This window comes from Oncorhynchus masou, unplaced genomic scaffold (assembly GCF_036934945.1).
Source record: "Oncorhynchus masou masou isolate Uvic2021 unplaced genomic scaffold, UVic_Omas_1.1 unplaced_scaffold_1248, whole genome shotgun sequence".
NCBI lineage: Eukaryota > Metazoa > Chordata > Actinopteri > Salmoniformes > Salmonidae > Oncorhynchus > Oncorhynchus masou.
In genome coordinates this window covers 1-15,000 of record NW_027002299.1, presented here as the reverse complement: position 1 = coordinate 15,000, position 15,000 = coordinate 1, and the positions used below count along the sequence as shown (strand labels likewise).

General features: G+C 43.5%; 1 protein-coding gene across 1 annotated transcript in view; it reads left to right on the top strand.

The window, feature by feature from the left end:
* The window catches only part of LOC135530077 (sarcalumenin-like), a gene marked incomplete at its 3' end in the record, with an annotated part of 36,296 nt that extends 22,123 nt beyond the window's left edge, over window positions 1–14,173 (top strand). Inside the window, exons 2-6 of the mRNA XM_064958465.1 lie at window positions 659–763; window positions 2,377–2,472; window positions 3,939–3,968; window positions 12,068–12,184; window positions 13,940–14,173. Of these exons, the coding sequence (XP_064814537.1) occupies window positions 659–763; window positions 2,377–2,472; window positions 3,939–3,968; window positions 12,068–12,184; window positions 13,940–14,173 (582 nt within the window). The remainder of the gene's footprint in view (window positions 1–658; window positions 764–2,376; window positions 2,473–3,938; window positions 3,969–12,067; window positions 12,185–13,939) is intronic.
* Between the last annotated feature and the right edge of the window lie 827 nt (window positions 14,174–15,000).

Sequence of the window (15,000 nt, the reverse complement as noted above, 5' to 3'; positions counted from 1 at the left end):
CAGAACATATCACTTCTATTCATCCTCTGGCTTTGTTATTCACATACTGTATGGTGCCACTGACTGACTTTTCACAGTTGTTCATTTCGTAGTTGTTGTTTCTTATGCTTTAGAATCCATTGGTCATTTTATTTCTAGATTGACACCCATCCCTGTAGACCCCAGCAATAGAGAGACAGGGACAGCACTTTGACTGATTGAAATGACCCTTGATGTAGCATGGTGGTAATTGGCCACTGTAGAGCCTCTACTGGAACGTTTACGACGCGCAACTGTCAGCACCTCTCTCTCTGTCAATTCAGTTACATTTAAAGGGCTTTATTGGCGTGGGAAACATATGTTTACATTGCCAAAGCAAGTGATATAGATAATTAACGGTCACACACACACGTTTTGTCCTAAAACAGGATTTACAATCTCAGGAAGTAGTGCACTATGTACGGAATAGGGAACCATTTGGGAGGCAGGAGCCATAGAGGGGGGTCATACCAGTAAATGATGCCACTTTTGGGCTGTGATTGCAAATAATGTTTTAGCACATACGAACCTTTCCCATTTCCCCCCTACCAGCCTCATCTGTCATTGCCAGTTAATCCAGTCCAAGGTGCAAAGATTCACTATCAGAGACTGACTTGAGATCTGCTGTTTCTCTCCACAGAGGAGGAGGGGGAGGATGTCCCGAGCCACATCCTGAGGGACAGATCACACATCGACGAGACACTGAGGCTGGCCTCTGAGGAGAACGCAGCAGAACACTATCATGGTAGATAATAGCTTAAATATATTACTGAGGCTTAGAGTTGTTCCTGGTCAGGTCACGTGGTAAAGAAAAACTCCTGTCCCTAAATATCAAGTATGATTACATCTTAATAGGCTGTAGAGCTTTAGATATTGTTGTCGTTATCAAATGTCATTGTTGAGCATTAGCATTATTACAAAGATATTGTGAGATACAAGAAGACATGCAGTAGAGCACTTTGCAGATATTCACAAGACATTTTTGCACCTGGTGTGACATGGGACATGTACCAAATAGCACCATATTCCCTGTGTAGTGCACTTCCTTTGAGCAGGGCCCATATGGCTTTGATCAAAAGTAGTGCACTAAATAGGGAATAGGATGCCATTCGGGATGCAGATTTGGTTCTGAATTTGTCGTGTTATGTCTATTAATTACCTGTCAAATACCAGTAGTGTTATTACAGAGAAAAATGAATATTTCTGTTTCGATAAATGTACTCAGTATGTTCCCTGTCCTGCTCTGATGTGTCATTATACTAATATATGGGTTAATGAAGCACATCATAGAAAGTAATGATGGGTGAACCTCTATGGGTCTGTGGGTACTTGCCTGTGTATGGGTGCGTTACAAATTACACCCTAGTCCGTAAATAGTGCACTACTTTTCACCAGGCTCATAGGTCTCTGGTAAAAAGTAGTGCACTATATAACGAATAGGGTGGTTTTTGGCACGCAACCTATAGCTTTAGTTAGAGAAAGAAACACGTGGTGCCAGAGCCTTAATGGACCTCTTCTCCATTAGCGCTAATGGGTAACATCGTTAGTGTTAACGAGTCCCAAATCTTCTGTTTTTAATCTGTTTTCCTTTTATCTCCCTCCCTCTCTCTCTCCCTCTCTCCCTCTCTCTCTCTCTCTCCCTCTCTCCTTCCATCCCTTTCTCTCTCTCTCTCTCTCTCCCTCCCTCCCTCTCTCTCTCTCTCTCCCTCCCTCTCTCTCTCTCCCTCTCTCTCTCCATCTCTCTCTCTCCTCTCTCTCTCCACCCCTCTCTCCACCCCTCTCTCTCTCTCTCCCTCCCTCTCTCTCCATCCCTCTCTCTCTCTGAACTCTCCAACTCAATCTCATTCTATAATGACTTGTTTGTTACTTAATCTAACATTTTCTTACCGTTCTTCCTCTCCTGTTTAACTGAAACTCCTGTACTCTACCTCGCTGTCTCCTTTCATCTACACTCCTTATCATCTTATTATGTTTCCTTCTCTTACCCGTGTCTTACCTTCTCTTATCTTCTCTTACCCGTGTCTTACCTTTCTTCTTCCATGAACCAACTCTACCTCCCTCCCTCTATCTCATTCCATCTACATTCCTTCTTACCATGGATACCAGGGTTCAAATACTTTGACTCTTGGGGGTGCCCAATACCACACTTAAAATATATAGACTCTTGGGGTTGCCCGAAGCCACTTGGGGGTGCCCGACATTGATATTTTTGAGAATTATGGGGGGGCTTACATTGATATTTAAATTCATATGCTGGTCCTAATTGTTATGGGGGATGCCCAGCCTCTCCTATCCCCCACTGTAATTTGAACCCTGTTCTTACCATCCTCCTCTCATTCTCTTTCTCTCCCCCTCCAGCTGCTATTCAGAAGTTACGTAAGATCTACCACTCAGCCATCAAGCCCATGGAACAGGCCTATAAGTACAACGAGCTCAGAGCACATGAGATCTCAGGTACAGTGAGGGCTTTGCTTGGCACACTGTTTCAGGTTGTTAGTGTGTGTTGGCTTGATCTCAGATCTGTTTATGCTATCATGTCACCTTTTCATTTATTAGTTGACATGATAGCACAAACAGATCTGAGATCAAGCCAACACACACAAGTGTGTGTGTGTGTGTGTGTGTGTGTGTGGACTGGTTTCCTTGTTTGGGTTGACATGGTGAGAGTGTAGGCATGTTCAACTTTTTTGATTTTGTTTTAAAGATTTTTAAAGGTTTAAAAGTGAAGTACCTTAATATAACTCTTACTGCAGTATTGTTATAGATGTTACTAAGCAGTTATTATAACCCATGTTGTGCATTATAATGCATTATGCATAGCCCATAAGGTGTTAGAAAAGGCATTATAATGCATTATAAACAGGATAGGAGGTGTTAATGTTATTTTGATAACATGTCTTCAGGGGGATGACTTTCCCTCCTCCCTTGGTCAACCTGTGCAGACCCAACTGCACTTCCCCGTCTTGAAGCAAAGCTCGCCCTCTTGTGGCTTGGCATGGTCTTTAACCTACATACAAATACTGAACCTCCTGACATAATCAGAATAAAAGGTTTTATATGAAGCGCTAAACCGTCCCAGAATATTCAGATACTGTGTTAAAAAGGTTTAGAGGGAGCCAGGTGTTATCGAAGCAATGGTTTGTTCCCTTGACTGAGAAATTCCTTGAAGATGTTGCTTTGTCTCTCTCTTTACTGTAATTTGACTAATTGTCACATAATGAATTAAACTGTGTGGAGTGCAGTGCACAGGAAGGAACACATAATGAATTGAACTGTGTGGAGTGCAGTGCACAGGAAGGAACACATAATGAATTGAACTGTGTGGAGTGCAGTGCACAGGAAGGAACACATAATGCATTGAACTGTGTGGAGTGCAGTGCACAGGAAGGAACACATAATGAATTGAACTGTGTGGAGTGTAGTGCACAGGAAGGAACACATAATGAATTGAACTGTGTGGAGTGCAGTGCACAGGAAGGAACACATAATGAATTGAACTGTGTGGAGTGCAATGCACAGGAAGGAACACATAATGAATTGAACTGTGTGGAGTGCAGTGCACAGGAAGGAACACATAATGAATTGAACTGTGTGGAGTGTAGTGCACAGGAAGGAACACATAATGAATTGAACTGTGTGGAGTGTAGTGCACAGGAAGGAACACATAATGAATTGAACTGTGTGGAGTGTAGTGCACAGGAAGGAATGATTGATCTGGATCCCACAGATCCCCCCCCCGCCGCCGCCGCCGCCACCTGTTGTCAAGTAACCTTCAACTTCATCCATTATAGATCTGCATGTTTGACACTTCCAGTTAAACATGATTATGCCCCGACATTTCTCCTTCCCTCTCACTTTCCCTCCCTCATCCCCACCTCATCCCCACCTCATCCCCACCTCATCCCCACCTCACCTAACAGGCGGACGAACACTGGGGGATGGGAACACAGGTTGGTATAGTGGGGGGACCTTTGCCGAAGCATGGCACTGGCTGAAGTGCTCACCCCCCTCTTTCACACTCCCGGGACCCCAGCCATTGGTCCTTGGTATGGACCAGTTTGGTTGTTTGGCGCAACCAAATTATCATGTATGTCACAATTGTCATCAGTTGTGACATAGGCATTTTCATTCACATCACTTTGAACTGCTGTAAACTTGAGCAGAAATCATTTGCATTTCAAAGAACTACTGTAATGGAAAATGAAAGTAATGTAGGAGGTCATTTTATGAATCTGATTATATGACTGAACGTTCACAAAACAATTGAGGGACATATTTCCCCTTGATACTAAGTAAATACAGTATACAATTCTAACTCAGTCTCTTAATTCTATACTAATCAATTAGGGGAGATCCTCAATCTGCAGTTACACATGGAAGGATTCCCTGAGGTCTGGTCCATTACAATTGGGATGCTTAAAGGCACTACCCCATTGGATCAAAGATGTACAGAGTCCTACAGCATTCAAACATGCCTTTAGTGTCAACAACCGGCATGTACATGTCTGGGGGAGGGTCGGGGTTCAGTTGGTGCAATGGGGGGTGCATGTGCAGCACTGGCTTAAGCAAAATAAGCAGGTAAGGGTGGGAGAGAGGGACATAAAAATACAAGGAAATGACCTTGAAAGCATGTTTTGGAACTGAATTACATTTGCCAAAATTCTGATCATTTTCTAGCCTTTGTACGTGGATTGCATATCCTAGACAGTGTTTTAATAAACTTTAAATACAAATATCATCAATGGATACAAGACTCGTCATTAAGTGTTTTGTTCACAAAACATGAAAACATTGTTTCCATCCGAAGAGAAAAAATGCAAATATGTTCACTGCTTCTGACAATTAACAAATACAAGGGCACAAGGTTGTAAAAAGCACCACCAGTATTAAATCCTATACAACCTGGGGATAGTTCTATAGATCTAATCAACTTTCAAACTCTCTCTGTAATTCTGACATGCAGAGATACAGACAATAACATCTGGTCGCTTCTTGTCATCTCCGACAACCCCCCATTACAAAGCTTGCTTTGGTTTGGCTGAAGGCCGATCCATTCATTTCATAGGTTATATATCCTCCTCTGTGTTCACCTTTCCTTTTTACTGCTGGGGCTTGTTTTTCTGCTTGGCGATGAAAAGTCACCAGACCTTCTCCAGTCTATGGCAGCAGAACAGCCTCAGGTAGAATACAGGGAATTGGACTGTGATGATACACGTGCCAATGAATGTTAAATATTATCAAGTGCCAATGAAAGCCTCAAAGCCTCAATATTATCAAGTGACTGCAAAGAAATACATAGATTTAATGGAATCTTTTAAAAGACAGACTAACGTTCTGTTTTGTCGGCATGGCGGAAGACATATGAAGGTTGTGCTCATCTTTCATCAGGCATCATGTTATTTTGATGAATGCATTTGTAGTTTTTAATGTTTCATATCGTTTTTCTGAATGTAATTACTGTTTTGAATCGGAAACTCGTTTTTGAAAATGCATTTAAAATGCAGTTCTATATCTTGTGTTCACCGTTTTGACAATCGGACAATGTTATTCCAAGAAATGCTTTCAAAAGGTTTAGAAAAACTGATTGGATGGCGTCATGGGTATAATTGGTCATCACTGGATAATCTTATAGTACCCCTCCTTGAATGAAAATTGGCAATTTCTTTACTTCTGTCCCATGTTTTGGGAAGGGATCACCATTACCTGGCTTTCCAACCAAGGTGCATGAATTGAGGAGCGAACTGAGGTAAAGAGGAAATTCAGCAACACTCCCATGTTTTGGACTAAACTTTTCCATCCACTGTGTGAGTGACAGAATAGTTTCGCAACACATTCGACAGACAGTGGGTTCATTTTTCTACAAAACGTCCTGCTTTTTAATCTCTTTTTTCCCTTTTTTAATTATTGTTTTCTACACCTTTTTAGTCTTTTTACTTCTGACTGAATTACAAATAGATCTACACAGACAGGACATAGTGATCCAGCCCAACAAACACTATGTCCACTCACACTCACCCTTTCATGTTCCTGTTCTGTCTGTCATGTTGCTGTTCTGTCTGTCATGTTGCTGTTCTGTCTGTCATGTTCCTGTTCTGTCTGTCATGTTGCTGTTCTGTCTGTCATGTTGCTGTTCTGTCTGTCATGTTCCTGTTCTGTCTGTCATGTTCCTGTTCTGTCTGTCATGTTCCTGTTCTGTCTGTCATGTTCCTGTTCTGTCTGTCATGTTCCTGTTCTGTCTGTCATCCTGTTCTGTCTGTCATGTTCCTGTTCTGTCTGTCATGTTGCTGTTCTGTCTGTCATGTTCCTGTTCTGTCTGTCATCCTGTTCTGTCTGTCATGTTGCTGTTCTGTCTGTCATGTTCCTGTTCTGTCTGTCATGTTCCTGTTCTGTCTGTCATGTTCCTGTTCTGTCTGTCATGTTCCTGTTCTGTCTGTCATGGTCCTGTTCTGTCTGTCATGTTGCTGTTCTGTCTGTCATGTTGCTGTTCTGTCTGTCATGTTCCTGTTCTGTCTGTCATGTTGCTGTTCTGTCTGTGTTCCTGGTCTGTCTGTCATGTTGCTGTTCTGTCTGTCATGTTCCTGTTCTGTCTGTCATGTTCCTGTTCTGTCTGTCATGGTCCTGTTCTGTCTGTCATGTTCCTGTTCTGTCTGTCATGTTCTTGTTCTGTCTGTCATGTTGCTGTTCTGTCTGTAATGTTGCTGTTCTGTCTGTCATGTTCCTGTTCTGTCTGTCATGTTCCTGTTCTGTCTGTCATGGTCCTGTTCTGTCTGTCATGTTGCTGTTCTGTCTGTCATGTTGCTGTTCTGTCTGTCATGTTGCTGTTCTGTCTGTCATGTTGCTGTTCTGTCTGTCATGTTGCTGTTCTGTCTGTGTTCCTGGTCTGTCTGTCATGTTGCTGTTCTGTCTGTCATGTTCCTGTTCTGTCTGTCATGTTGCTGTTCTGTCTGTGTTCCTGGTCTGTCTGTCATGTTGCTGTTCTGTCTGTCATGTTGCTGTTCTGTCTGTGTTCCTGGTCTGTCTGTCATGTTGCTGTTCTGTCTGTCATGTTGCTGTTCTGTCTGTCATGTTCCTGTTCTGTCTGTCATGTTCCTGTTCTGTCTGTCATGGTCCTGTTCTGTCTGTCATGTTGCTGTTCTGTCTGTGTTCCTGTTCTGTCTGTGTTCCTGTTCTGTCTGTCATGTTCCTGTCCTGTCTGTCATGTTGCTGTTCTGTCTGTCATGTTGCTGTTCTGTCTGTCATGTTGCTGTTCTGTCTGTCATGTTCCTGTTCTGTCTGTCATGTTCCTGTTCTGTCTGTCATGTTCCTGTTCTGTCTGTCATGTTGCTGTTCTGTCTGTGTTCCTGTTCTGTCTGTCATGTTCCTGTTCTGTCTGTCATGTTCCTGTCCTGTCTGTCATGTTCCTGTTCTGTCTGTCACGTTGCTGTTCTGTCTGTCATGTTGCTGTTCTGTCTGTGTTCCTGGTCTGTCTGTCATGTTGCTGTTCTGTCTGTCATGTTGCTGTTCTGTCTGTGTTCCTGTTCTGTCTGTCATGTTCCTGTCCTGTCTGTCATGTTCCTGTCCTGTCTGTCATGTTGCTGTTCTGTCTGTCATGTTGCTGTTCTGTCTGTGTTCCTGTTCTGTCTGTCGTGTTCCTGTCCTGTCTGTCATGTTGCTGTTCTGTCTGTCATGTTCCTGTTCTGTCTGTCATGGTCCTGTTCTGTCTGTCATGTTGCTGTTCTGTCTGTCATGTTGCTGTTCTGTCTGTCATGTTCCTGTTCTGTCTGTCATGTTGCTGTTATGTCTGTGTTCCTGGTCTGTCTGTCATGTTGCTGTTCTGTCTGTCATGTTCCTGTTCTGTCTGTCATGTTCCTGTTCTGTCTGTCATGTTGCTGTTCTGTCTGTCATGTTCCTGTTCTGTCTGTCATGTTCCTGTTCTGTCTGTCATGTTCTTGTTCTGTCTGTCATGGTCCTGTTCTGTCTGTCATGTTCCTGTTCTGTCTGTCATGTTCTTGTTCTGTCTGTCATGTTGCTGTTCTGTCTGTAATGTTGCTGTTCTGTCTGTCATGTTCCTGTTCTGTCTGTCATGTTCCTGTTCTGTCTGTCATGGTCCTGTTCTGTCTGTCATGTTGCTGTTCTGTCTGTCATGTTGCTGTTCTGTCTGTCATGTTCCTGTTCTGTCTGTCATGTTCCTGTTCTGTCTGTCATGTTGCTGTTCTGTCTGTCATGTTGCTGTTCTGTCTGTGTTCCTGGTCTGTCTGTCATGTTGCTGTTCTGTCTGTCATGTTGCTGTTCTGTCTGTCATGTTCCTGTTCTGTCTGTCATGTTGCTGTTCTGTCTGTGTTCCTGGTCTGTCTGTCATGTTGCTGTTCTGTCTGTCATGTTGCTGTTCTGTCTGTCATGTTCCTGTTCTGTCTGTCATGTTCCTGTTCTGTCTGTCATGTTCTTGTTCTGTCTGTAATGTTGCTGTTCTGTCTGTCATCCTGTTCTGTCTGTCATGTTCCTGTCCTGTCTGTCATGTTCCTGTTCTGTCTGTCATGTTCTTGTTCTGTCTGTCATGTTGCTGTTCTGTCTGTAATGTTGCTGTTCTGTCTGTCATGTTCCTGTTCTGTCTGTCATGTTCCTTATCTGTCTGTCATGGTCCTGTTCTGTCTGTCATGTTGCTGTTCTGTCTGTCATGTTCCTGTTCTGTCTGTCATGTTCCTTATCTGTCTGTCATGGTCCTGTTCTGTCTGTCATGTTGCTGTTCTGTCTGTCATGTTGCTGTTCTGTCTGTCATGTTCCTGTTCTGTCTGTCATGTTCCTGTTCTGTCTGTCATGTTGCTGTTCTGTCTGTCATGTTGCTGTTCTGTCTGTCATGTTCCTGTTCTGTCTGTCATGTTCCTGTTCTGTCTGTCATGTTGCTGTTCTGTCTGTCATGGTCCTGTTCTGTCTGTCATGTTGCTGTTCTGTCTGTCATGTTGCTGTTCTGTCTGTCATGTTCCTGTTCTGTCTGTCATGTTCCTGTTCTGTCTGTCATGTTGCTGTTCTGTCTGTCATGTTGCTGTTCTGTCTGTCATGTTCCTGTTCTGTCTGTCATGTTCCTGTTCTGTCTGTCATGTTGCTGTTCTGTCTGTAATGTTGCTGTTCTGTCTGTCATGTTCCTGTTCTGTCTGTCATGTTCCTTATCTGTCTGTCATGGTCCTGTTCTGTCTGTCATGTTGCTGTTCTGTCTGTCATGTTCCTGTTCTGTCTGTCATGTTCCTTATCTGTCTGTCATGGTCCTGTTCTGTCTGTCATGTTGCTGTTCTGTCTGTCATGTTCCTGTTCTGTCTGTCATGTTCCTGTTCTGTCTGTCATGTTGCTGTTCTGTCTGTCATGTTGCTGTTCTGTCTGTGTTCCTGGTCTGTCTGTCATGTTGCTGTTCTGTCTGTCATGTTCCTGTTCTGTCTGTCATGTTGCTGTTCTGTCTGTGTTCCTGGTCTGTCTGTCATGTTGCTGTTCTGTCTGTCATGTTCCTGTTCTGTCTGTCATGTTGCTGTTCTGTCTGTCATGTTCCTGTTCTGTCTGTCATGTTCCTGTTCTGTCTGTCATGTTGCTGTTCTGTCTGTCATGTTGCTGTTCTGTCTGTGTTCCTGGTCTGTCTGTCATGTTGCTGTTCTGTCTGTCATGTTGCTGTTCTGTCTGTCATGTTCCTGTTCTGTCTGTCATGTTCCTGTTCTGTCTGTCATGTTCCTGTTCTGTCTGTCATGTTGCTGTTCTGTCTGTGTTCCTGTTCTGTCTGTCATGTTCCTGTTCTGTCTGTCATGTTCCTGTCCTGTCTGTCATGTTCCTGTTCTGTCTGTCACGTTGCTGTTCTGTCTGTCATGTTGCTGTTCTGTCTGTGTTCCTGGTCTGTCTGTCATGTTGCTGTTCTGTCTGTCATGTTGCTGTTCTGTCTGTGTTCCTGTTCTGTCTGTCATGTTCCTGTTCTGTCTGTCATGTTCCTGTCCTGTCTGTCATGTTGCTGTTCTGTCTGTCATGTTGCTGTTCTGTCTGTGTTCCTGTTCTGTCTGTCGTGTTCCTGTCCTGTCTGTCATGTTGCTGTTCTGTCTGTCATGTTCCTGTTCTGTCTGTCGTGTTCCTGTCCTGTCTGTCATGTTGCTGTTCTGTCTGTCATGTTCCTGTTCTGTCTGTCATGTTCCTGTCCTGTCTGTCATGTTGCTGTTCTGTCTGTCATGTTGCTGTTCTGTCTGTCATGTTGCTGTTCTGTCTGTGTTCCTGTTCTGTCTGTCATGTTCCTGTTCTGTCTGTCATGTTCCTGTCCTGTCTGTCATGTTCCTGTTCTGTCTGTCATGTTCCTGTTCTGTCTGTCATGGTCCTGTTCTGTCTGTCATGTTGCTGTTCTGTCTGTGTTCCTGTTCTGTCTGTGTTCCTGTTCTGTCTGTCATGTTCCTGTCCTGTCTGTCATGTTGCTGTTCTGTCTGTCATGTTGCTGTTCTGTCTGTCATGTTGCTGTTCTGTCTGTCATGTTCCTGTTCTGTCTGTCATGTTCCTGTTCTGTCTGTCATGTTGCTGTTCTGTCTGTCATGTTCCTGTCCTGTCTGTCATGTTCCTGTCCTGTCTGTCATGTTGCTGTTCTGTCTGTGTTCCTGTTCTGTCTGTCGTGTTCCTGTCCTGTCTGTCATGTTCCTGTCCTGTCTGTCATGTTGCTGTTCTGTCTGTGTTCCTGTTCTGTCTGTCATGTTCCTATTCTGCTTCTTTCTTCCATGTTGCTCCTCTGTGTTTGTCTGAGATCATTGGCAGTATGCTGCTGCTAAGATATATTTAGTTGTTTGTCCAGTAACTAGGCTGTCTTACTATGTTTAGTGACTCCTCTGCCCAGCACAGACTTGGGATGCATCTGCACCCTACACCCTATATAGTGCACTACTGAGGACAAAGTACAATACACTGACTGCACAAAACATTAAGAACACCTTCCTAATATTGAGATGCACCTCCTTTCCCCTCAGAACAGCCTTAATTCATCAGGACATGGACTCTTCAAGGTGTCGAAAGCGTTCCACAGGGATGCTGACCCATGTGGACTCCAATGCTTCCCACAGTTGTGTCAAGTTGGCTGGATGTCCATTGGTTGGTGGACCATTTGTGATACACATGGGAAACTGTTGAGTGTGAAAAACCCTGCAGCGTTGCAGTTCTTCACACACTCAAATCGGTGTGCTTGGCACTTACTGCCATACTCTGTTCAAAGGCACTTAAATATTTTGTCTTGTTTATTCACCCTCTGAATAGCACACATACACAATCCATGTCTCAATTGTCTCAAGGCTTGAAAATCCTCCTTTAACCTGTCTCCTTCCCGTTGATTGAAGTGGATTTAACAAGTGACATCAATAAGGGATCATAGCTTTCACCTGGATTCACCTGGTCAGTTTCTCTCATGGAAAGAGCAGGTGTTCATAATGTTTTGTCCACTCAGTGCATGCCTACGCTCTGTGCCAGACATAGAAATGGGAATGCCACATTGCAGGGCATGTCTAACATACTGTATATAAATTGCATCACCATCAAACTAATGAAAGCAACTCCGGTGAAGAACTACAATTTCTATAGTTGCACGTGGTCGAGCTTTGCTGTCATATGCTACTTTATTGTCTGTCACCTACAAGCATGTGCACCATGCAGCCTGTGGTTGAGGAAGCATCAAGCCTGCATCCCATTGGCCATTGCACTGGTTCCTGACCCCTACAGTTGAGAACATGTTCTCAGACACAGAGAGGTCTGGAACGTTTGCAATACATGCTGGAATTTCTACGTTGTCAGCTGGCCAGCTTAGAACAACTCTAGTTTTCGTTGACCATCTTAAGAACATCGACTTACTTTCAGGGAAGCATCTCATTCTCTTTATTAGAGTGTAATTGTGGGTAACAGTATGCCAGCGGTTGTTTCCATTTGAATACACTCCCGGTGAACAGGCTGTTGTGATTTATCAGATTAGGTTTCAGACGTACTGGAGTGGCTCTATGTCTCTGGTCTTCCATGTCGTCATGAGTGCAGTGAACCTCCATGGCTCTAACCAGCATCACCTCCTCCTCTCTCTACCTGACAGATGGGGAGATCACCTCCAAGCCCATGGTGTTGTTCCTTGGGCCCTGGAGTGTAGGCAAGTCCTCCATGATCAACTACCTGCTTGGCCTGAAGGACAGCCCCTACCAGCTGTACACAGGTAAGCCCCTTCAAACTTCACCTGGTTTCTGATATACCCGGTTTCTGATATACAGTGCCTTGCGAAAGTATTCGGCCCCCTTGAACTTTGCGACCTTTTGCCACATTTCAGGCTTCAAACATAAAGATATAAAACTGTATTTTTTTGTGAAGAATCAACAACAAGTGGGACACAACATTGCAAAACGTTATGTTTGGCGTAAAAGCAACACAGCTCATCACCCAGAACACACCATACCCACTGTCAAACATGGTGGTGGCAGCATCATGGTTTGGGCCTGCTTTTCTTCAGCAGGGACAGGGAAGATGGTTAAAATTGATGGGAAGATGGATGGAGCCAAATACAGGACCATTCTGGAAGAAAACCTGATGGAGTCTGCAAAAGACCTGAGACTGGGGCGGAGATTTGTCTTCCAACAAGACTGATCCAAAACATAAAGCAAAGTCTACAATGGAATGGTTCAAAAATAAACATATCCAGGTGTTAGAATGGCCAAGTCAAAGTCCAGACCTGAATCCAATCGAGAAGCTGTGGAAAGAACTGAAAACTGCTGTTCACAAATGCTCTCCATCCAACCTCACTGAGCTCGAGCTGTTTTGCAAGGAGGAATGGGAAAAAATTTCAGTCTCTCGATGTGCAAAACTGATAGAGACATACCCCAAGCGACTTACAGCTGTAATCGCAGCAAAAGGTGGCGCTACAAAGTATTAACTTAAGGGGGCTGAATAATTTGCACGCCCAATTTTTCAGTTTTTGATTTGTTAAAAAAGTTTGAAATAACCAATAAATGTCGTTCCACTTCATGACTGTGTCCCACTTGTTGTTGATTCTTCACAAAAAAATACAGTTTTATATCTTTATGTTTGAAGCCTGAAATGTGGCAAAAGGTCGCAAAGTTCAAGGGGGCCGAATACTTTCGCAAGGCACTGTACCTGGTTCTGATATACCTAGTTTCTGATATACCTGGTTTCTGATATACCTGGTGTCTGATATACCTGGTTTCTGATGTACCTGTTTTTTCACCTGGTTTCTGATATACCTGGTTTCTGATATACCTGGTTTCTGATATACCTGGTTTCTGATATACCTGGTTTCTGATGTACCTGTTTTTTCACCTGGGTTCTGATGCACCTGTTTTTTCACCTGCTTTCTGATATACCTGGATTCTAATATACCTGGTTTCTGATATACCTGGTTTCTGATATACCTGTTTTTTCACCTGGTTTCTGATATACCTGGTTTCTGATATACCTGGTTTCTGATAAACCTCGTTTCTGATGTACCTGTTTTTTCACCTGGTTTCTGATGTACCTGTTTTTCAAATCAAATCAATATATTTGTCACATGTGCAGAATACAGAAGGTGTAGATCTTACTGTGAAATGCTTACTTACAAGCCCTTAACCAACAATGCAATTTTAAGAAAATATTGTTTAGAAAATATTTAGTAAATAAAGTATTTTTTAAAGTTACACAATAAAATATAAATAACGAGGCTATATACAGGAGGTACCAGTACCGAGTCAATGTGCGGTTAGTTGAGGTAATTGAAGTCATTTAGGTTTTTCACCTGGTTTCTGATGTACTTAACTCTTCACTCTACCTACTTACTACTCCTCTTCTGCTCTATCATCTTCTCTCATTCTTCTCTGCATCTTCTCCTCTTTCCTGTTCCCCTTTTCCATCCCCCTCTCTCACATCTTTCTCTTCCCCCCGTTTCATCCCTCTCCCGTCTTTCTCTCCCTCTGTATGCCAGGTGCTGAGCCCACTACCTCTGAGTTCACCGTGATCATGCACGGCGAGAAGACCCGCTCCATAGAGGGTATCGTCATGGCGGCCGACAGCTCGCGCTCCTTCTCGCCCCTGGAGAAGTTTGGGCAGAGCTTTCTTGAGAAGCTGATTGGCATTGAGATGCCCCACAAGCTGCTGGAGCGCGTCACCTTCGTGGACACGCCTGGAATCATTGAGAACCGCAAGCAGCAGGAGAGAGGTAAGGCACACAGAGAGCAGGAGCGCTGAAGATCTTGTAGCAAATTCAGGCGGCAGCACGACCGGGGCTCAAACACAAGTCATTGCGACTGTCAGTCCAACAGCTTTGCCATGGTTGTTTTCGTCGCTACAGTATCTTCAGTTCAAATTCACAAGAACATGAAATATTAAACATGATCACCTCTTATCATCATATAGAACGAGGAAGTTTAAGACAGCGGTGACCCCTAAAAACCTGTCAACATCTAAGATTTATGTGTCACGCCTTGGTCTTAGTATTTTGTGTTTTAGTTAATTAGTTGGTCAGGCCAGGGTGTGACATGGGTTTATGTTACTGTATTGTCCTGTTGGGGTTTTTGGTTGATTAGGGGTGTGTTTAGTTTAGGTTTGGCTGCCTGAGGCGGTTCTCAATCAGAGTCAGGTGATTCTTGTTGTCTCTGATAGGGAACCGTATTTAGGTAGCCTGGGTTTCACTGTGTATTTCGTGGGTGATTGTTCCTGTCTCTGTGTAGTTTCACCAGATAGGCTGTAATTAGGTTTCACGTTCCGTTTTGTTGTTTTGTATTTGTATCGTCATTTGTTTCATTAAAAACATGAGTAACCAACACGCTGCATTTCGGTCCGACTCTCTTTCGACAAACGAAGAACGCCGTTACATTATGTTACACAATTAGACCTATACATCTATCTACATCAATAAATAATCATCAGTGTTATGTCATAATAATCTACATTCATTTTAAGATGTAAGTCGCCCTGGATAAGAGCATCTGATAAATGCCTAAAATAGAAAATAGAAGAATGGACATTTAGAATCAATCTAGCCTC